The sequence below is a fragment of the Danio aesculapii genome, chromosome 21 (assembly GCF_903798145.1).
Source record: "Danio aesculapii chromosome 21, fDanAes4.1, whole genome shotgun sequence".
NCBI lineage: Eukaryota > Metazoa > Chordata > Actinopteri > Cypriniformes > Danionidae > Danio > Danio aesculapii.
Window position 1 is genome coordinate 35,703,130 of NC_079455.1, and position 24,155 is coordinate 35,727,284.

General features: G+C 35.6%; 1 protein-coding gene across 7 annotated transcripts in view; it reads right to left on the reverse strand.

Moving 5' to 3' along the window:
- Positions 1-24,155, reverse strand: part of mapk10 (mitogen-activated protein kinase 10) — a 144,297-nt gene that overhangs the window by 83,381 nt on the left and 36,761 nt on the right. For 5 of the 7 annotated variants that reach the window (XM_056445807.1, XM_056445808.1, XM_056445812.1 and 2 more), the window contains exon 2: positions 3,758-3,829. In XM_056445807.1, the coding sequence (XP_056301782.1) occupies positions 3,758-3,829 (72 nt within the window). Of the gene's footprint in view, positions 1-3,728; positions 3,830-24,155 lie in introns of all 7 variants that reach the window. The other 2 variants (XM_056445811.1, XM_056445809.1) reach the window with 2 other exon arrangements.

Consider the following 24,155-nt stretch of genomic DNA (forward strand, 5'->3'; position numbering starts at 1 on the left):
TGCTTCTTAAAGTCTATCTTCATCATGGGAGTCTCCTCTCATTGCACTTCCCTCCTATTAAACTGACTGGGCTAATTTGAAGCTAATGAGCTAAGATTTGCTGTAATTGTGACCTGTTATTGAACAAGGAATAGAGCACATTGAATGCTTTGTTTTTTGCAGTGAAGCTAGTTCTGTTTCACAATATAGTGAGATGACATTTAAGGCAAAAACTTCTAAATATTCCTAGCATACAAAAATACTTGCGAAATAATCAGATTTCAATACTTCGACTCTTTTCACATTTCCAGATTTCTCAGCAGTGAAGCCATCATAGTTAGAGCGCAGTAAATATGAGAGCACAATGAAGATTTTTTTACAATCCAATTTGCTGAAATAATAAAAGAAAAACTGCTCGATGGTGTTATCAAGACATTAAGAAACAGGAAAATAATAGGGTGAGACTGATCATTTCAGTCAGGAGAGAATAATGTCAAATTTACTCTCAGCTCCATAGACGCTGCATTAGAGCACCTCGCGTAAGCTGTCATTCGTTTTTTATAATTTGACACAAAGATGTTATAATACATTCATAATTGCATATAAATGTTTTTTTTTTAAATCAAAATATTAAAAACTTTCAAGGATGTAAGGTTGATGACCATTAAATGCATCATAACAGTCTTGTGAAAAGGGTCCATATATATGAATATAATTTTAGTGACCCTATAAAGCATTACATTTTAAAGCAGAATTTAAACATGAGTGTTTTTGAATATTAGGAAACAAAGTATAATTTAAAATAATTAATAAAAGTTGTTAATGAATATATTAATAATCATATAAGGCATTAACAGAAGTACAATTTATAATATTTTATTTACATTCAATCATTCATGTTTCCTTTATTAGATTAGATTAGATTAGATTAGATTAGATTAGATTAGATTAGATTAGATTAGATTAGATTAGATTCAACTTTATTGTCATTACACATGTACAACTACAATGCAACAAAATGCAGTTTATTCATCAGGGGTCACCACAGCAGAATGAACTGCCAACTTATCCAGCATATGTTTTACGTAGCGGATACTCTTTCAACTGTAACCCAGTACCAAACATCCATACACTCTTATTCACATACACTACGACCGATTTAGTTAATTCAATTCACCTTTAGCGCATGTCTTCGGACTTCGGACCTATAAACAACCTTTCATACCCTTAAACTAAAAGGACAGTATAATTACTGCATATTTTTTTGGATAAAAAGTAATATATACTGTATAAAAAAGTATATATATATATATATATATATATATATATATATATATATATATATATATATATATATATATATATATATATTTACCATTTACTTAATAAAATACACTATTCTCCCTCCCAAAGCTATGCATGAAAGCTATAATGTAAACAAAGCATACTGTCAGGTACTCATTTAGCAGACACATTTATCTGAATTGACCAACCGAAGACTTAATACACTGACAGTCCCTGTGGAAAACACTGAGGCTAAGTGTCTCTCGCTCAAGGACATGCTTGTTGATTCATGCATTGATCCTTATGGGATTTGAACTTACAACCTTTCAGCTAATAGAGTGAATCTTAATCCTGACCTGTGATCTGTGTGACCCACTGAAGGACTTTCTGACAGCTTAAAGGATAATTTATGGTGTAAAAGTGAAAATGAAGGACAAAATGGGACATATGAGGTGACCTACTGCATAATATTTAGCTGTTCTACTGTGATTACTTCAGGGAACAGATACTATATTTCTTTTACTACCTAAATATTCATCATCTACCACCAAAATGTCATTACAATATGAATGTCTAATGTTTACAATCAGAACTGAAGGAATCAAAATAATAATAATAAAAAAGCATGCAACAAATAAGGACATTAAATGTTAGTTCTTGACTCATGCCTGTAAATCTAGAGACATTTAAAGAAACACTCCACATTTTTTGGAAATCATTTTGGCTCATTTTTGACTCATTTTACAAGTTAAACAAGTTAATGTTTAATTTTAGAATTCATACAGCGATCTCTGGAAAGACGCTTAGCTTAGCATAAATAGTTGAATTGGATTAGACCATTAGCATTCATTCATTTTCCTTCGACTTTGTCTCTATTTTAGAGGTCGCCACAGCAAAATAAACCACCAACTACTGTTTTACACAGCGGATGCCCTTCTAGCCACAAGCCAGTATTGGGAACCACCCATACACACACACAGACTTATACACTACGGACAATTTAGCTCACGCAATTCACTTATATCGCATGTCTTTGGACTGTGGGAGAAAACTGAGCACCGGGAGGAAACCCACACAAACACAGGCAGAATTCCACACAGACATACCTTCCGGCCCAGCTGGGACTCGAACCATTAACCTTCTTGCTGTAAGGCAACAGTGCTCCACCATTAGCATCTCACTCAAAAAAAATAACTGCAGCAAAGTTCCTTGATTTTTATGCCGGAACTTTTGACTTTCCATTGCTCATATTACACAACATACTGTTACTACAGAAGAGTAAAGCTTTAAATATATTTAATTTATATATGTTTTATTTTTTTATCAAGATGCTAATGGTCTAATCCGATTCTATGATTTATGCTAAGCTAAAAGAGCTTTTTCCAGACTTGGAGATTGGCTGAATAGATTTAAAAATGGTGAATGATTATTACTACTACTACTAATAATAATAATAATAATAATAATAATAATAATAATAATAATAATAATAATAATAATAATAATAATAATAATAAGTGTTGTCGCCTCACAGCAAGAAGGTCGCTGGGTCGAGCCTCGGCTGGGTCAGTTGGCATTTCTGTGTAAAGTTAGCAAGTTCTCCCTGCGTTCGCATGGGTTTCCTCCGGGTGCTCCAGTTTCCCCCACAGTCCAAAGACATGCAGTACAGGTGAATTTGGGTAGGTTAAATTGTCCGTAGGGTTTGAGTGTGTATGGTTGTTTCCCAGAAATGGGTTGCGGCTGGAAGGGCATCCGCTGTGTAAAAACATGCTAGACAAGTTTTTGGTTCATTCCGCTGTGGCGAGCCTGCCCGGATTAATAAAGGGACTAAGCCAAAAAGAAAATGAACGAATAATGATAATAATAATAAGTGGAGTGTTCCTTTAAGGAAGATGTACAGCTATAAATTGAATTTAAAGAGATTCGATCAAAACAAAAGCTCATTCTGTCAACATTAATGGCTGTTATAAACATTTTATGTCCATATAATGTGGTCAGATGTACTTTTTTCACAGAAAAATCTCTTTAAAGTCAACAGTTGTGACCAATTCCCACACAATTTATTTCAGAGTGAAAGATTATCATTGCTTTCTCATGAGACACACACTGAAATTTAAGCTAACAAAAATCCAAAAAAATAAGGTTATACAGGTTTGCATAAACAGCAAGGGTGAGCAAATGACTCTGAATTCCTCCTTTCCTTTAAGTGCTTTTAATTTTAGTGATGTATCCGTGGGACTGCATTGATTTTAGAAAACACTCATGTATATTTAAAGTGTATTAAGATGCTCTTAATGCATTTTGGGGAAACCTGACTCTGAATGGTTGTGAATACTGCGAGGAATTGATCCTGTGAGCTGTACATCTTCCTCAGGGGCCAGACATGCTGTCACCAATTTTTGTTTTCTTGACAATGACACATCGCTAAGAATGACGCGCAGAATGGAAGTGAATGAATACTCTACCTTTTAATTTACCTGTATGGAACACACACCTGACAAAAGGCAATCTTCACATCCAGGACTGGAGCACTGCAGTTATATAAGAAACGTCTGTTCATAAATACCTGAAACACAAGAAGAGAAAACATCTAATTAAAAAGTTTAACTAATACATAATTGGTTAGAATGTAACACTGAGGTGGCTATATGTTTGTGCCTCATGTTATTTTACTTACATTTCTTTGCATAGAGGTAAAAAAGATGCTTAAAAATACACTTGCAGTGATTCACTGATAGGAAAACTGGTGTTCGTAAAGGTGAATATGTAAGTAATGTAAATAATTATATTAGAGATTGTGATTATAATTTTTTTAGTTAATGTGACTTTCATTTGTCCTGTGGGAATCTATTTAAATCTTTTACTGTACAATAAATCATCACTGAGGTGTTTTTCAATGGAATTTCCCTTTGTCCTGTAGGATTCTAAAATAGCAGCTCTACAGTAATTAAAAGAAAAGTGTAGTGCAGTATTTGTGTTAAAAGTTAAGTCAACTGAAAAAAAGATGTACAGCAAGTTGCCTTACAATTTTAAGTTGAGTCAACTTTTTTTCACAGTGTATCATTTTCACTTAGTATTTCTTCAGTTTCTTCTCTAAAGCAGCTCTTCTGTGTATTTATGTTTTTACATGTATCTGATTTTGACAGACTAAATTGAAGAAATTAACCATATATGATTTCTATGTCAAGGCAGGGCCTCAGAGCCATGCCTAGTCATTATGGCCAATGGTATTTCAAAGGTGTTCACCAGACTGTGCAATGTTTTTCAGAAAGTTTAATTTGGCAAGTTGTCTCAAACTCCTAAATCAATCTAAAAACTGATTTTGACAAACTGAAGATGTAAACTTATAAATCTTAGAATGTGCCTAAAATTTATGCTGCATAACAAGACGATTGTGAAAAAAACCATCAAGTTTTCTTCACATCAGCTTTCAACATAGATATTTCTAAAGCCCACAAACAGAACTTACTTAAAGTCACACATGTCAGTATAACGACTTGGGGAAGAAATCAATTTTATCAGTGTATTAGGCCTGTGACACATTAGCTAGGTTTCCATCCTAACCCGAAGTAAATATTTTCAAAGTTCACAAAAAAAAAAAACGCAAATGCAAATTAGGTGCCTATCTATCAAGTTGTTAGAGCAGCTATACTAAAGAATACACAAGAGATTTGTATTCAATGGGGCTAAAATGGAATGGTCAATATGGTTACTAGCACGATCATCACATTTTTTTGATGTCGTGTAAAGATAAAACCGTTTTAACTTTTGAGCAGTGGCGCTCATTACTGTTAGTTCCACAGCAGTGGACCAATCAGAAGAACTCGGAAGTGGGGCAAGCATTCCAGGCTTGTATGAAGCAAGTTGGCATGACAACAGCAACATAGTGGAACCATTTCTGAGCGATGCATTTCGCATTATCAGACACCAAAATGAAAACTGCGGTTGTCTTTTTTGCCTAAAAGTGACCACACATCTGGGCTGATTGTAATCATTATTGAAATACATGAACTGTAGTGTAGTTACACCCCTGCTGTTAACTGATCATTTTTAGGTGGAGGAGCTTGATCCAGACGTGTTTTCTTTATGACAGTAGTTTCTGCTTCTCATTGTTATAAGCACTGGGGTCTGCAAATGAATCAGTGACCATCTCAGATTATTTACAAAATTTGTCGTTTCTTGTGCGATACTTTATCATTTTCTATAACAAAGGGGGATGTAAACCCAGCTACTGTCTTTTGGACACAAAGAAAACACATTAATAATGCAACTAAACCAGGCTCCACCCATTGGGCTCGAATGACTTAAAATTTGTATCATGTGACGCATACATTTGTGGAGGAAAACTCAGGACTAGTATACGCTTATTTCATGTGGCCGCCATTTTAAAAAAATGAAAGCAAGGCTGCGGTGGGAAGGAAGTAGAGCACCAGCACTGTAAACATTGCAACAACATGCAGTGGACTACAAACCTCCAGCTGTTGCTGCGATTTTAAATTGCAAAGGTGGTGTAAACCACTTTAATATCATTCAGTTCAGTTTAATTTTAACAATTAAAAGCAAATTAGGCATCAAACAAAATCCCAATCTCTTTAAGAGTAATAAGCTTAAGTGTCCTCCTAGACTTCAGTTCATGGCACCAGGTAAACATTGTGGGGACGCTTCCCTGCTTCAGCCTAAGTAACCCAGTGAGCGATAAAAAAATGCAGTCCTGTGTAAAATGTTTGGAGCACACCCTCATGTTGTCTGTAATAGTGTTGTCGCAATACTAGAGTTTCAGCAAAAAAACGTCCATTTCCTGCTAACATTTAAGCGCTGTTGAGCCTGTTCTTAAACACAGCTGATTTGCCATGGTGTTCACCAGTGCAGAAATGACTGTGATTGGCTGTGAAGGTCATCAGTTCACCGCTCTTCACCAAGTGCAAACACAAATACAGGGACACTGGAGTGTTTTAAAGCCATGAAGATCAGTCGATTCATTGCGGATCGCTCACTTGCTCTTGGTAAACATCAGTAGCTATGTTTCAATCCAAAAATGCAAATTATCGCATAAAAGATGTGCGAATAAAGCAGCGTTTCCATCCAATCAGTCAACAGCCCCTTTCACACATACAGACCTTTCCAGAAAATTACCGGCAATTTTCCAGAAAGGTCTGTATGTTTGAACAGGCCCTTTTTGAAAATACCAGTAAATTCGTTCCGGTAATTTTCTGGAAAGAGTAGTTGCAACATTACCAGTAATTTGCCGGAATGCTACGCTGTGTGAAAGAGCACTTTATAACTTATACCTGTATCCTGCACTTGTTGCTATTGCACTGCTGGTTAGACCTAAACTGCATTTCGTTGCCTTGTACTTGTACTTGTCATTACATGTGTAATGACAATAAAGTTGAATCTAATCTAATCTAATCTAATCTAATCTAATCTAATCTAATCTAATCTTTCACTTTTAAAATTGTGGCCACATGAAATCAGTCTATGAGGACATTTGAGGGAGTTCAGAAACAGTGTTTACTGATATATATATATATATATATATATATATATATATATATATATATATATATATATATATATATATATATATATATATATATATATATATATATATATATAAAACTCCCTTTGAACTGACTTTGTGTCTTGTAACTTTGCTACTCTTTTTTTTTTCATGCACAAACAGTATAATGGCACAGTATGTAAAGAGTCTGTAAAAAGGACCCCTTTATTTTGTAGCTCATCTCCAAATATCCAGATTTCTCAAGATGTCTTTTTCTGCAGATAATGATATGTGCTAAAAGAGAGCGAGCTGAGATGATAAACAACACTTTTTTTTTCTCTTTTCTCACATCTACCATCTTGATTCAGTCTGAAAGACCCTGTGTTGTGGATGTAGCGGCTCTCAGCTCTGTGCATTAGTTCTGCATTTCAGGCTCTCCAAGAATAGTCGGTGTCATCCAGGAGTCAAAGGCAATATGCTAATTAGACATGATTATTTCTTCCTCCTGCTCCGCTCTGTTTCCTGTTATTTTTTAAATTTGTTTTCCCTAAGGGACGATGGGGAGGAGCTTTTAGTAAGCGCTGCGCACCCTGACTTTTAAAGATACTGAAGCCCTGTGGATAAGCGTTAAATATTCATTAGTGTTTTCCAGACTTCATCTGAGCCAACAGTAACAAAGGGATCATTCCTCATAGATGCACAATATATGGGTCAATTTAACAGTATGATTTTTTTTTAATCTATAATAATTTTACATGGGGTGTCACGGTGGCTCAGTGACTAGCACTGTCGCCTCACAACAAGAATGTTGCTGGTTCAAGTCCCGGCTAGGCATGTTCTCTCCGCGTATTGGCGTGGGTTTCTTCCGGGTGCTCCAGTCTCCCCCACAGTCCAAAGGTATGTGCGTAGGTGAATTGGATTAACTAAATTGACTGTAGTGTATGCGTGTGTGTGTGAATGCGAGAGTGTATGGGTGTTTCCCAGTACTGGGTTGTGGCTGAAAGGGCATCCGCTGCATAAAAAAACATATGCTGGAATAGTTGTCGGTTCATTCCTCTGTGGTGACCCCCTGATAATCAGGGTCAAAGTTGAAGGAAAATGAATTAATTAAATTTATATGGTGTTTACAAAAAATTCTAATGCTAATAAAATTAGGAGTCTGTCTGATTAGGTTTTATAATTATGTGTTTGAGCACAATATCATTTTTATTTTATTCAGTAAACGATTGATAATATTTCGTCCAAGTACACTTTGCTGCTTGTTCAAACTTAACTGTTTTTTGTTTAATCCACTTAATTTTTTATTATTTTTTTAGAGGTTAAATTAATTTCAGAAATTTAGGTTGGGACAACATGAATGGATTGTGTGAAACCAAGCGTTTTTTAAAGTGTATAAAATAAAATAAAAATATTTAGAGAATTTTTAACTTTATTTTATTCAATTATATATTCATATGTTTTTACACAACACAATGTGTTGTGCCAACTTCAGAAGAGATACTGTAAGAAATCATTATTCAGTGAAATGAAAACATTTGTTATTTTGACCAATTGATTGGTCAATTTTGTTTTAACATTGCTCTAAATAGCAATATTTTTAATGGAAAATTGAAATACAGATGTCATGAAGCTATGGTAACTAAATTAAAATCTACAATTAAATACAATAATTAAATACAATAATATCTACATTACAAAAAATTACATGGTTGCTTTAAATGCTAATCAAAATAACCTGTCATTTTATCTTAAAAATGTAAGTTATAAACATGATTAACGTAAAGACATATGTTGTCTTATTCACTCAAAAATTCTGTTTGTTCAAATTACTTATTCAAATTGAGCTGAAATGCAATTCTTGAGGTTTTTTATAGGGACACTTAATTGTTTTATGTTCAATCCACTTAAATTTATAAAAACGTTTAAGTTCATTTAAACAATTTGGCACAAAATGAAGGAATTGTGTGAAACCCAGCATTTTTACAGTGTATAATATTATATGTAAGTGTTATGAAGCCATAGTAACTAATTAAAATCGAATCAATAATGTCTGCATAATTAAAAAACTACATGGTTGCTTTAAATGCTAATTAGAAGTACCTTATCTGTCAACATTCAACTTAAAAAAAAGCTTGTGCAACTTTTTTTTTTTCAAGTTTAACAGGATTAATGTAAAGACATACTGTATGTTGTTATAACTTTAAAATGGCATTTGCTGTTTGCTTAAATAAATAAATTAATTAAAACAACTTAATTGTTTTATGTTCAATCCACTTAAATTTGTAAAAATGAATGAGTTAACTTAATTCCCTCAAGTTGTCCCAACGCAAACCGTGTGTGGACCCTGGCATTTTGTACAGTGTTGATCATATAATTTTTTTGAAGTGCGAAATATAATCAATTGATTGATAGACGTTGGCCAGCATAAGTGAAAACAGCACTTGAGGTGATTCTGCTCACTTTACAGCAAATGGCATGAGGACTGCCTACAGCCCATGTGTGTGTACAAAAATGACTGAAATTAACTGCTGGAAAACACAGACCTTCACTGCTCCTGTGCTCTCAGAGAAACACAGCAGACACTTCATGACTATAACCTGCATATTATTGATTAAAACAAGTCAATTTGCCAGTAAAATTGATCCGGAGAGAAGAAAGAGGAAGATATTATGTTTTAAAATGAGATCTTAAATAGCTCCCAGTTTAGTAATCTGCGGCTGCTGCTTCTTAATTACTATTTGCTTTCATTATTTCCAGTATGAAGTCAGTTGTGTTCTAATAACTGTGTATCCTTCTGATCAATATAGAAAGCTTCTAATATATACGGTTGAAGTCAAAATTATTAGCCCTCCTGTGACTACCCCCCCCCCCCCCCCCCTCCGAACTGATGTTTAACACAACAAGGAATTTTTCACAGTATTTCCTTTAGTATTTTGTCTTTGGAGAAAGTCTCATTTGTTTTATTTCGGCTAAAATAAAAGTTTTTAATAAAAAAAAACAACTATTTAAGTCAATATTATTAGCCCTCCAAAGCAATATTTTTTATATTTTTAAAGTAATAATTCTAAAGCAATCAATGATTTGCCTAATTATACCCTAATTAACCTAATTAACTCAGTAAGACCTTTAAATGTCACTTTAAGCTGAATACTATTGCCCTTAAAAATATCTAGTCAAACATTTACTATCATCATGTCAAAGATCAAATAAATCAGTTATTAGAAATCAGTTATTAAAACTATTATGTTTTTAAATGTGTTGAAAAAATCTTCTCTCTATTAAACAGAAATAGGGGAGACAATATATACAGGGGGGCTAATAATTCACAAGGGCTAGTAATTTAGACTTCAACTGTATATAAAAAAAAACAGTTCCTCTTCTATTGCTTATATTTAATTTCGGTTATATTTCAAATGTTTGCTTAAGCATGTATTTTTGTTTTTGCCACACATTCACAGCAGATATGTGGATGAATAATGAGCTTTGTGATTCATTAGTTGTGTCTTTCTTTGTTTAGTATTGCTTCCTTTGTATTGGAGCGACTGATTCAGACATTCCATATTAGTCTGTTACCGTCGCAACAAAACAATACTTTCACAGAAAACAAATGAACTGCTTCAAAGCTGATTTAGTAAAGCACACCGATTTAGTAATTTAGACACACAGCCGTCGGTGGGAACGTCCTTGAAGCTTCTGAAGGCAGACAGAACTCTTGAGATATTAAAAAGTTGCTGTTAACAGTCTTTACCATCACTAGCACTAAAACAATCTTAAATAATTCTTCATCTATCAGCAGCAGTTGCATATTCACAAAAACAAATAACCCCAACCCTGAACTGATTTCTCATTCGCTAACGTTAGCTTTTTTTTTGTTATGATCTCAGACTTATCTTATTTCAGTGTTATTATCATTGCTATATTATGCACGGTATTCCAAAAATAATATATTTATTAAACAAGATTTATTAAACAGGGCAAATGAACGCAAATACAATCCAGTATAACAATGCAGATTCACATGCTTATTTTTTCTATGTCTAACCCAAGTGCATAAAGCAGTGCAAATTAGGCTGCAAACAAACCGAGGCAATGGCTATGATAATATGTGTTTAATCTACTAAAAGCACATGTGAAAACTGGGTTAAAGAGATAGTTCACCCAAAAATCATATCATCATTTACTCTCCCTTTACTCATTTCAAACATTTCTGGGTTTCTTTATTCTGCTGAACACCAAAGAAGACATTTTGAAAAATGTTGGAAACCTGTTATGACTTTCATCTTTGTTCAACAGAAGCTGAACAGGCTTTGATTTGAACAGGCTCCCTTCATTTTGGTTTTTATCGGGCCTGTTTGCATTTACACCGCAGTTTAGTACCACTTCACACATCTTTTGAATGCTCAAGTTCGTTTTTTCAAATGGATGTGACTGGCACTCTCAATGTGAGTTGAAAACATCTCAACTTTTTAGAAGTCTGCAAGTGCTTTCGTGTCATGTGACAAGAACCAACCAATCAGCTTCACCCACTGAATGCATTATACAAATTTTATTAATAATGATTGACTAGTTACCTCAGAGAACCCAATTACTGCAGCATTTTTCCTATGAAAAAAAAAAACATGTATCAGAGCAAGAGTTTGTCTGTGGTGCTTCCTTGGAGAGCATGGTTGATGGTTATTTAGCAACAGCAGACTTCATGGAATTTCCTGAGCATGTTGAAATTGGATATGTGAATGCCCCCTAAAGTGGATGGGAATAACGGTATACTGTAGTTGTGCTATTTCTTCTGTTGTGCCATCATCGTTAACGAAACATAAACAAACCTGTGGTGACTTTAAGGCAGGCATGTCCAAGCTCGGTCCTGGAGGGCCGGTGTCCTGCAAAGTTTAGTTCCAACCCCAATCAGACACACCTGGTCTAGCTAATCAAGCACTTACTAGGCTTTCTAGAAACATCCGTGCATGTGTGTTGAGGCAAGTTGGAGCTAAAATCTGCAGGACACCGGCCCTCCAGGACCGAGTTTGGACACCCCTGCTTTGAGGCATACACTGAAAAAAATTATTCAAAGATGATTCCTTGGATTTACTACATTTTTTTATGTTAAGTGGTTGGGTTTATTTGGGTTTATTTGGGTTGAATTTAAACAAACAAATTAAGTTGAATTTTCTTAAATTTAATTTGTTTGTTTAAATTCAACACAAATAAATAGTTTGCAACAGTTTTGCAGACACAATTTTTTTCAGTGTACTGTAGATCACAATGAAGAACCACAGAAATTTTGAGTCTATATTAAAAACTACAAATATTGTAATTTGCAATAAGGACATACATTTTTTGCAGCAATGCTCCACTCTGTGTCTATGGTAAGTCCTGAAAGTACTTTTTTTATGTAAAAAGGGTTGTGCTGGCAAAGTCTGTTGGTTAATCTAGCTCTTAAATGAACACTCCACTTGTATTTGACAATAGGCTCATTTTACAACTCCCCAAGAGTAAATAGTTGAGTTTTACCAATTTTTTATCTATTCAGCAGGTCTATGGGTCTGGCAGGAACACTTTTAGCTTAGCTTAGCACTTTGTAGATCAGGGGTTCCCAAACTCTGTCCCGCACTGTAAAAACCAAAAAGTTATGTCAACTCAAACCGTTTGAGGAAACCGATTGCAACAAACCATTTGAGTTAAAAAAAACTAATCTATATGAGTATTGTGAACTTACTCCATTGAAGTTGAAGTAATGAGGTATTTAATTAACTCATTACCTTCAACACTGAGTTCAAAACTCTTTTCAAATGAGTAGAATTAACTTTCAGTAAATTTTGAGTTAACTACACTCATTTCATTTGATAAAGTTGACTGTTGGGTTTTTGGAGGGCCGGTGTCCTGCAGATTTTAGCTCCAACTTGCCTCAACACACCTGCAAGGATGTTTCTAGAAAGCCTAGTTAGAGCTTGATTAGCTAGCCCATGTGTGTCTGATTGGGGTTGGAACTAAACTTTCCAGGACACCCTCCAGGATCGAGTTTGAGAACCCCTGGCATAGATCATTGAATCAAATTAGGTCATTAGCATCTTGCTCAAAAATGACCAAAGAGTTTTGGTAATTTTCCTATTAAAAGCTTGACTTTTCTGTAGTTACATCGTGTACATTGACTGATGGAGTATGAAAAGTTGCTATTTTCTAGACTGATATGACTAAAACTATACTCTCATTCTGGTGCAATAATTAGTGATACACAAGGCTGATTAAAAACAAAAGATCTCAAAATGTTGTTTTGAAAGTGCCGATATAATGTTCATAGAGAGAAATATAGCACAAAACAATGTTTTTTTATCCATCGGAAATTGGCTGGATTTTGAAAAGTGGATGTTACATACCAGTAAATTTGAGTAAAATGATAGAGAAACAAGAGCAGAGAGAGGAAATGGCTGATCCATGCAGCTCAACACCTTCAATTGAAAAGGTTGTGTTTACAGCAGCTCCAGCTATGAATGCTAAAATAAAATCACACCACATCAACACTCCAGCCAAGAAGAGCAAAAAAAAAACAGAGCAGCAAGGATCTGTATGCTATTTTTAATTAACAAAGATAAAGCAAAACAAGATTTTTGACCACTTCTGGATAAAAAAATGTGAGAAGTATGAGCATATGCTAAACATACTAGCCACATGCGGTCTTTAGCATATTCTTATGTGGTTGCTAGGATCTTCTGGGTTGATCCTAGGGAACTGCGAAGCGGTTGGTTAATAGCCCAAGTGAAAATAATTAGCTCTTGCATATTACTTATGCGATGCTGGTCTCATGATTTCAGTAATAAGAGTAATGTTAACCTTAGCAAACACTAAGATACCAATATGCTGGGGGGATCTGGGTTGTTGCTATTGCATTGCAAAGGCTATATGACTGTATCCTGCTAATTGGTGTGCTACAAAAGTGTTAACTACTAATTGTCAAAACATAGTCTGTTTTCTAAATATGACCCACATCTCCCTCTTTTTAGTGATCCTAGCATTAGCAGACACCGCTAATGTATTTTTTTTTTCCATTTCTGAAGAAAATGTGAGAAGTATTAGGATATGCTAAACATACTAGCCACATGCGGTCTTTAGCATGTTCTTATGTGGTTGCTAGGATCTTCTGGGTTGACCCTGGGCAATTGCAAAGCGGTTGGTTAATAGCCCAAGTGAAAATAGCTAGCTCTTGCATATTACTTTCCCTAGATACTGGTCTCATGATTTCAGCAATAAGAGTAATGTTAACCTTAGCAAACACTAAGATACCAATATGCTGGAGGGTGCTGGGTTGTTGTTATTGCATTGCAAAGGCTGTATGACTTTATCCCGCTAATTGGTGTGCTACAAAGGTGTTAACTACTAATTGTCAAAACATTTATAGTCTGTTTCCTAAATATGACCCACATCTGCCTCTTTTCAGACACCGCTAATGTATGTATATATATATATATATATATATATATATATATATATATATATATATATATATATATATATATATATATATATATATATATATATATATATATATATATATATATATATTTTTTTTTTTTTTTTTTTTTTTTTTTCTGAAGAAAATGTGAGAAGTATTAGGATATGCTAAACATACTAGCCACATGGATCTTCTGGGTTGACCCTAGGCAATTGCAAAGCAGTTATTAATAGCCCAAGTGAAAATAGTTAGCTCTTGCATATTACTTTCCGTAGATACAATGCTGGTCACATAATTTCAGTAATAAGAGTAATGTTAACCTTAGCAAACACTAAGATACCAGTATGAGTGCTGGGCTTTTGTTATTGTGGAAAGGCTCTATGGCTTTATCCACACGTTTTTTTACTTAAAAAGTTGCTGGTGAACTACTAGTCCTGACTACTAGATATGACCCAAATCTCCCTCTTTTTAGTGATGCTAACATTAGCATACAGATTAGCAGATGATGTTTTACTGGAGAAAAATTAAATTTATGGAAATAACTGAAAGCCAAACTCATCCAAATCTATTCTCAGTGCTGCTGTTCTATTGCAAACTAGGCAACATACAAGCAGAGCCTATGACAATAATAATAAGTATTTTATCTACCAAAAACACATGTTGAAAACTGGGTTTAAGGGATAGTTCCCTTTAACCCACAAATTCTGTCATCATTTACTTTCCCTTTACTCGTTTCAAACATTTAAAAGTTTTATTATTTCGCTAACAACCAAAGAAGATATTTTGAAAAATGTTGGAAACCTTTAACCAGTGGAAGTCAATAGTTACAGGTGTTCAGCTTTTTTCAAAATACATTATTTAGTGTTCAACAAAAGAAAGAAACTCAAAAAGGTTTGGAACCACTTGAGGCTGAGTAAATACAGTACATTTTCATTTTTGTGTGGAATTTCCCTTTAAGACTTGCTTTTTTGAGTGTTAAATATTGACACAAATACCAGTAAACTAGCTAAAGCAGCTCAGCAAGGCTCAGCTCAGGTCTGTTTGCATTTCCACTGCAGATTAGTACTACTACCAATGCTAACATTAGCAGACATCGCTGATGAATGGATGATTACCTGAGAAAAAATGACTTTACAGAAATAACTGAAAGCTAAACCCATCCAAATCGCATCATTCTCAGTTCTGCTGTTCTAGCATGCATTAAATCAAGCCTACTGATTTTAACGTTTCCATGGCAACATGCAATATTTCACATGATCCTCTTAAATTAGACAACATCGATTGCTTAGATCAACTGGGCTAAACGTATACACACTCCAGGGCTGCTCTTCAATAAATATTTGACAGCACAGAAATATTATCTATAAGGAGGAGGATACGGCAAGGTCACGGGCTGCTGGCCTGATGAATGAGACCGAGAAGCGATGAGGAACTAGATAAGAGAATGATGAATTATCCAGAGCAAATATGACATTAACAGACAACAGGACGCAAGCAGAGAGCAGGAACCCTGTCCTCCCAAGGGCCCAAAAAGGGCAAAGCAGTGGTAATAAAACTGATGCCTGAGATTAGAAAAGAGCTAGACAGATGCACTAAAAATTGGCGTATTGTGGATCAGAATGCAGCTTCTGGATAATACAGAGCGGGTGAGTTTAATAAAACTGGATTGGCTAAAGCCTCTCGTGGTATTGACAGACCTATTGATTCGGATAGGCTGAAGATATTTAATATAGTTGATCTTCAGAACTGTCAATAGAGTGATTTGAGGGTGGATTTCATTAGGTGTCAACATAAAAATGATAATATCAGTATAAATAATGTATATAGGTACTTTATTTGAAGGTTTTCTTGTTAAAGTTTAACTATTAATTTAAATATGGAGTTTAATATTAATTAATTACATGTGTATGGTTAGTGTTAGTCATGTGTAATTATTAAATTTAAGTTTATTTGTATAGCGCTTTCTTTTTTACAGTAATTATCATTCCAAAGCAGCTTTATAAAAGGTACACACTATTACATTAGAATCAAAATCAGAAAGAGTAAAGATGGACAGCGGTCACACATATACAGTTGAAGTCAAAATTATTAGCCCTCTTGAGATATTAGCCCCCCTGTATACTGTATGTTTCTTCTCAATTTCTGTTTAACAGAAAAAAAGATTTTTTCCAACACATTTCTAAACATAATAGTTTTAATAACTGATTTCTTTTATCTTTGTCATGATGACAGCAGATAATATTCTGTTAGATATTTTTCAAGATAAGTGTATTTAGCTTAAAGTGTAATTTAAAGGCTTAACTAGGTTTATTAGAGTAATTAGGCATGTCATTGTATAAAAATGTTATGTTCTGTAGACAATTAAAAAATGCTTAAGGGGCTAATAATATTGACCTTAAAAAAAACTTTTATTCTAAAAAAACATTGTATTCTAGCCAAAATAAAACAAAATACAATTTTCTGCAGGAGAAAAAATATTATAGGAAATACTGTGAAAAAATTCCTTGCTCTGTTAAACACAGTAGGGCTAATAATTTTGACTTCAACTGTACATAGTTTGCTTTTAGTTTGCTGTGACCCGACTACTCTTTTGGACTTCCCTGTATGATACTGTTCGCTCCTGTGCCTGCATGACTATTCTTAATAAATACTGCATTATAGCAATTTAGAACATTTTGTGTATTGTGTATTGCTTAAGACTTTGTGCTGTCCAAAGACACTCTAAAATAAAGCGTTACCAGTATTATAAATATGTTGTTATTTTCCATAATAAATAAATCAACTAAAATATGCATACATTTAACTGATATCTATCTATCTATCTATCTATCTATCTATCTATCTATCTATCTATCTATCTATCTATCTATCTATCTATCTATCTATACAACAGTTCTGTCAGGTTCTCGAATCTGATTGGCTGATAGCAGAACTCTTACAGCCTCCTCACCCTTCTGCAACACTCTGCCCACATAGAGTGACAGCAGATGAATAAACTCACTACAGTTTGACAAATATTGCAACTGTTGAACAACATAATGTACTTTTGAGGCTTTTTGGCAAGAATGTGGTTGTTTAGATTGCAACTATGCAGTTTATTTATAAGGATAATGCTTATTTTAAATATTAATAATTTCAGAGATACAGCGCGATCCCCAAGATGGCGGCATAAACAGCATAATAAGTCCTTAGAGGAGGAACAACCCAGCGTAATTTGTTTTTCTTTTTTATATACACAATTACTGTTCGTTCACACCAAAGTGGTGAGGGTGCCAAAGGTTGCTAACGCTGTCTGCTGCCATCTCCGGCTGCGAGAGCATAAAAATTTGCTACATTGTTCTCGTATTTAAAGGGACCATTGCAGCATATCACATCAGCTACATTTCCACATAAAAACATGCTGTCTTATGTGAAAATGTTGCACACTTATTATCAAATTCATTTAACAATGGAAGATCGAGTAGCATGTGGTGTTGCTTTGCTCCACTTAATCATCCAATATGTCTATATGTCTGAAATATCCTGAAGCAGCAAAACTGTTTTGTATTGTCGCATGAGATTCCTGCTTTTTTAAAGAAAAAAAATATATATAACATTAACCAGTTACTTTTTTAATGTGTGTTCCTGTAAGAAAACATTGCAAATAATTGGAAATCCGGCGACCACAATAATCAAAGCCTTGGGAACAACTGTGGTCGGAACCAAAGTTCACAATGACTGTTCTCTGAACTCTTCTCAAGCAGTGGACTTCTATAATCTGATTGCTTACCGCTGAACCGCGTCACAGCTCACTACCATAAAGTTGACTTGATTTCAACTCTCCTCGATGCCCATACCATCGCCGGCTCCCATTGAAAATGAATGACTTCCGTCTACTTTGACACTCTCGCCGCTTTTAGTGTGAACATACAGTAATCCCGCCTAACTGTTGTATAAACGCAATATCACACTCGTAGCAGTGCAATATGGCTGTATATCGTCTCTGGTGGGACACTAAGTGCATGTCTCCCACCAGTGCCAATATACAGCCATAGCGCACTGCTACTAGTGTGATATTGCTTATATATCATTATTTGGATAGAACACAATTGCTCATTCCAGTATGCTACTTTTCCATTGTTTTGTATGTAAATACATGCTTGATGGACATGAATAGCTGTGTCTAAATAGACACAAACTGCAAAATAAAAATTATCCATTTGTTCAAGTTAAAATATGAATCAAAACAGTGCTTGATTATAAATACAACTGGAACAGGCAAAGTGTTATAAATGGTACAGCAGAGTCTCTATAATCTGAAACATTTCTACTGCTGAGTATAGCTAGTATATATATCATACCACCAGCTCAAGAGTGTGTGTGCATGTGAGTGTATGTGTCTGTGTGTGCTGCTGTTATGCCAGTATCTGTCATTCGCACAGGTGTTGAGTATCAAAGGCTCCTTTAAAGTAGTGTTTGAGCATGGTGTGAAGTATTTAGTCAGTGCACGGTGGCCATATTTGAAACAGCAGACAGGTGATTTGAGAGCTGCAATGAATCATGGCCCTTGAGACCCGGCAGATGGAAAGTGTACATCACCTCCATCTCTGTTTGCTCCGCTTTGTCTTGCTCTTCAGGCAGGTTTCACGAACGGAGAACATTGATTAATTAGTCTATTGTGTCTGGAGAGCTCAGGTCAATTAACACTGATGATCTGTCAGAGGGATCTATGCTAATGTGAGAGCTTATGCTAACATGTTCACGGGAACGTTGTGCTCCATCTGAAACAAATTCCAGAGAAGAGTGCATTTGATTAGATTGATTTCATAGTGTAAGTGCACCTGTGGTCAAATGTATTCAAACATCCACAAAAGACTATGGGCCTGCACCATGAAGCAGGATTAGCTGGCTAGCCATTTGTTTCAGTTTATGCTATATCCAGGCGCCAACAATCATGTTTTTTTTTTCTTTTGCATATTCTAAGGCCCTGTTCACATGAATTTTCGGCCATTCGTCCACACAAAAACTCAATATCAGGTGGCTGAAAATGAAACTTTCTGAAAACTCCTGCCACGGTGTAGATTTTCCAAAACTGTGATCCATGTGATCGCAGCAAACACGTTGCACATTCCACGATGCTTGCACCATGGGATGTAATCGGCCTTTGTTATCATGTTTGCATTGACTTGTATGCAATTTATTTATGATACTGTGACGTCATTGTTCCCAAAAACTGCCATCTTGCCTATCCACATACTTTTTCCACTCTTAACCCCTTATCCAATTGTTTCAGGGCACCAACGATGCAGGTGTCATGCGAACAAAAGGCCAAAAGTATATTCAACATTAGCAGATTGACCTAAATTCGTTGCCAAGAGCTTATCAGTCCAATATCAAGTGGAAATATAACTATGTTATATTTTTAGAAAAGCGGTACGAATTAGTACGAATTCATTCATATAAAAATTGATGATTTTTAAAAAATAGTTGGACCCCAAAGCCCACCCCTAACCCTACCCTTCATTGGGGGATGAGCATATTATACTAAAATGTACGAATGGGATTGTACAGATAAATTAAAATTACGAATTGGCTCGAGGTTTTGTTGAGCTATCAAACAAACTATGTCAGAAAAGTCAGGAAAAACATGACACAAAGGTATTCTTTTACAAATCACGCACATTGGGTGTTGAGATCTTTACAGTGTTGTGCTAATGGCCCATTTCCACTGAGTGGTACAATACGATATGGGTTGGTACGGGTCAAAATTGAAATCAAAACCAAATTTTCGATTATTTGCACAGCCCTAATAGATGCATGGCAAAATTACAAGAGAAAGCGAAACTGCTCACGATTTAGATGGCCTTGTAAAAAAACTTTGGGGCACAGAGTAGATTCTGCTCTTCTTGGCTTTGTGGCTGTTCATCAAGACGATGACAAGGTTTGTTTGAGCTCGGGTCGACCATTATTATATGTATATATTATTACGGTGTAATGTCTCTGTGATGATTTTAAAAATGGTGATTCCTTTGTTTTCATTCTCCTGGCTTGCTGCATGAGCGAGTGACTTATCTCTGTAAACCAATAGGGTTCAGTTGCGCGTCTTGCTCCGCCTTTTGGTGCTCCTTTGTTGTGCTAGGTACCCTTTGCAAAGGGTGCCCAAAAGTGGTACTGTTCACTTTTAGGTATCTTTTAACAGTGGAAACGGCCATAAAAGCGTACTGAACCTTACCATACTGTACCACTCAGTGGAAACAGGCCATAAGAGCCACGTAAAATAAGCTCAAATAGGCTACGTTTTATTTTATTACAATTATATTTATAATATATTCTAAATTATACTTGAAATATGCTTAATAGACATGGCATAAGCCCCACGAAAATCCCCTAAATAAAATCAAATAAAAAAAATTACAAATATAATATATATGAAGGAAAAGCTATATAAATAACAAATACTGTCATCGTTCACTTCAGCTGTGCTTGATTTGTCACAGTCTTACTCAAATCACTAGTGTTCCCAATTATATATTAATAAGTAATATAGAATTATGTTAAGATATGTTTATAAACTTTATTAATATGCAGAGAGAGGTGAGGAAGACGGGACATAAAATAATGCAAGAAATTGAAGCTGGATCGGATAATTTCGAGAGCAGAAAAGCAGATACTCAACCTGTAACCTGTGCTTCATGTCTGGCTTATATCTGTTACTTTAATATTATTCAGTCATTGTGTCTGTCAATCATCAGAGATCTGCCTGGAATATAAATATATAATATATATATAACATAGTCTGGGGGAAGCTAAATTTAGGCTGTAACTCCTGTGAAATTAAGAAATAGGCAGAACATAAGGGGATAATGCTCTTATATGAAGAGGAGAGGGATAAAACAAGAGAGCAGATGGAGGAGAGGGTTTTTTGGCAGGGAGAATAGCAGGGATTATTTAATGACCTTTAATTACAGAGACTCTCAGTTTTATAATATTTATTTCAGATATTTTTTTTTTCTGTTCTCTTTGAAGGGCAATTATTAATGCACAATCTCTAAAATAATATTAGTACATAAAATGTAACCCAATTTTGGTACAAATAATTGTATATCTATTCGTCAATGGAACTAGATTTGACATTATTTAAAATACAAGTGATGTGGTTTTATGCATTATAAATCAATATTACATTAGCTATTTTATTGCAAATAATACATACTTAAAGTTGTGTTACAAATATTTAATTGAAATAAAAAAGGTTTTATATATTAAGGAGCCCCTATTATGGGTTTTTGAAAAAGACCTTCCATGTAGTGTGTAGCACAGCTCTAAATGAAGTGAAATATCCAGCTAAGGCTTAAATTTGAAAGTGGACCATGTTTAAAACTATTGATTCATCTATAAAAGAGTCGACTCATAGTGGTTCGAAAGAATCACTGCTGTAACGAGTCATTAGCCATGCCAATGTGATGTCGATACAGAACTCAAGTCCTGCCCATTTGTTGTGCACGCAGACCTGGGAAAATTGAAACCCCCGCCCACAAACATCGTAGAAAGAAAAATAGGAAGACAAACACTGTAGCAGATCCCGGCTGAATCATGTCGCGAACACGCTGTGCTCTGAAGTGTGAGGCAAAGTTAGTGTTACGTTCCCTACCCAAAGATGAGGCTGTGAAGAGTCAGTGGTTGAAGTTTGTTTTTGCAAAAATACCTCTGAATTTTAGCCCCAGCCTTGTGCTTTGTTCCCGTCATTTTTCTGACGAGTGCTTCAGCAATCTACATGCTTATAACTGGGGATTCGTTGGCCGTTTGTTAAAGAAAGGATCAGAAAAGACTATTGATGTGACGGGACTTTGTTAGAGCTTGACAGGAACTTTACAGTACACAGTTCATGGACCAGTTTCTTCCTCCATTTCACAAGTGTAAGTAAGTGTCATTAAAATGGTTGCCTCCTTGTTTTCTCTAGCTGGCAAATTATGTATTTAACTGTGTTTTGTTTCTTGTAACCGGTCCCTGCGGCTTGTACTGTATCTGGTTAACTCTTTGTATTCTCATATCGCGTCTAAATCCACGTTGAAAACACGCTGCGTGCCGCTTTGTTTACGGATTTAAATGCGTTTGTGAGCTTGTGATCCTTAGCCGTTTGTCGTTGCTATGGCCATGGTCAGCTGTTCCTACACACATACGGCGGTCAAGTTTCAAAACAGTTCAACTTTTGTCACTGTGTGAATTAATACTGAATGTGTGTCACTGTTGTTACTTATGGTTAAGAATAGAGCAATATGCTGGTGTTTAACTGCATTGTTTTAATGCACTCCTGCATTGGGCTCACACATACAGTCTGCACTCTGACTGCTTGTTGATAAGCCGTGCTAGGCATATCTCTCTGTCTCACACTGAACGCAGAAGACCAATCACAACAGACTGGGTCATCGGACCAATCACCTCAGATTAGCATTATGCTAAGAACAAAGTGACAATTAGTGAATGATTATAAATTAAGGTATTTAATTTTATTGGCTTATTTATTTATGTCATAGGGCAGGGCAGAAAATGTAATGTTGGCAGATTTAATAAAAATATGAACAACTGGTCTGACCTGTATCTGACCTGTCTCTAATAATTCATCAAAAAAAGGGAACAGGAAATGATCTCCGCCTCATGAGGTGAGGAGGTCACTGCTGACTCCACATCTGTGTTTCTCTCACCTCAGTACCAGAGGAAAATCTCCAGACTTATTATCTCAGGAAATTCATGACAAGCAGACCCAGAGAGATGCGCAAAATCCCCACGGGGCCATGAAAAATGCACACAATCTCATTGCAGACTTACAGAGCTTCAGAAGCCAGTTTAACCCTTGACATGACAATGAGAGTGTGCACAACTGTGAAAACACAATTCAGAGCTCTTTAAAGGGGTCATGAACTGACCAATCCAAATGTCCTTAATCTTTGACACATAAGAGGCCATTGCGATATAAAAACATCCTGAAAGTTTGAGAACACAAAACATTTTTGTTTGTCTAAAAACAGCTTGTATTAAAATCATTAGGCCAAAACGACAGAATGTGGAATGTGCCACTGTATTAAGTATGGCTAAACTCCGCCTCCACACAACAAGATCAGTAACCAGTTATATATCACTGTCTGTTTAGCTCCACCCACTGCTTCTACAGCACTGTCTGTTTAGCTCCACCCACGTCTTCTACATCACTGTCTGTTTAGCTCCACCCACTGCTTCTACATTAATGTCTGTTTAGCTCCACCCACTGCTTCTACATCACTGTTTGTGTAGCTCTACCCACTGCTTCTACATTAATGTCTGTTTAGCTCCATTTACGGCTTCTATATCACTCTGTTTAGCTCCATCCATTGCTTCTACATTACTTTCTGTTTAGCTCCACCCACTGCTTCTACACCACTCTGTTTAGCTCTGCCCACTGCTTATTTATAGCACTCTTTAGCTCCCCTCATTGCTTTTACACCACTCTGTTTAGCTCCACTCACAGCTTCTACATTACTGTCTGTTTAGCTCCACCGACTGCTTCTAAACCTCTCTGTTTAGCTCCACCCACTGCTTCTACATTACTGTCTGTGTAGCTCCACCGACTGCTTCTACATAACTGTATGTTAAACCCACTGTTTATACCTTACTGTCTGTTTAGCTCCACCTACTGCTTCTAAACTTTTCTGTTTAGCTCCACCCACTGCTTCTAAATGACTGTCTGTTTAGCTCCACCCACTGATTCTACATAAGTCTGTTTTGCTCCACCCACTCCTTCTACATCACTGTCTGTTTAGCTCCACCCACTGCTTCCATGTCATTCTCCCTTTAGCTTTGTTCTCTGCTTCTACATGACTGTCTGTTTAGCTCCGTCCACTGCTTTTACATCACTGCCTCTTTAGCTCCGCCCACAGAATTACACATGCAGTGTCTAGTTTTGGAAACACATCTTCATGTTGCTTTCCTTCTGAT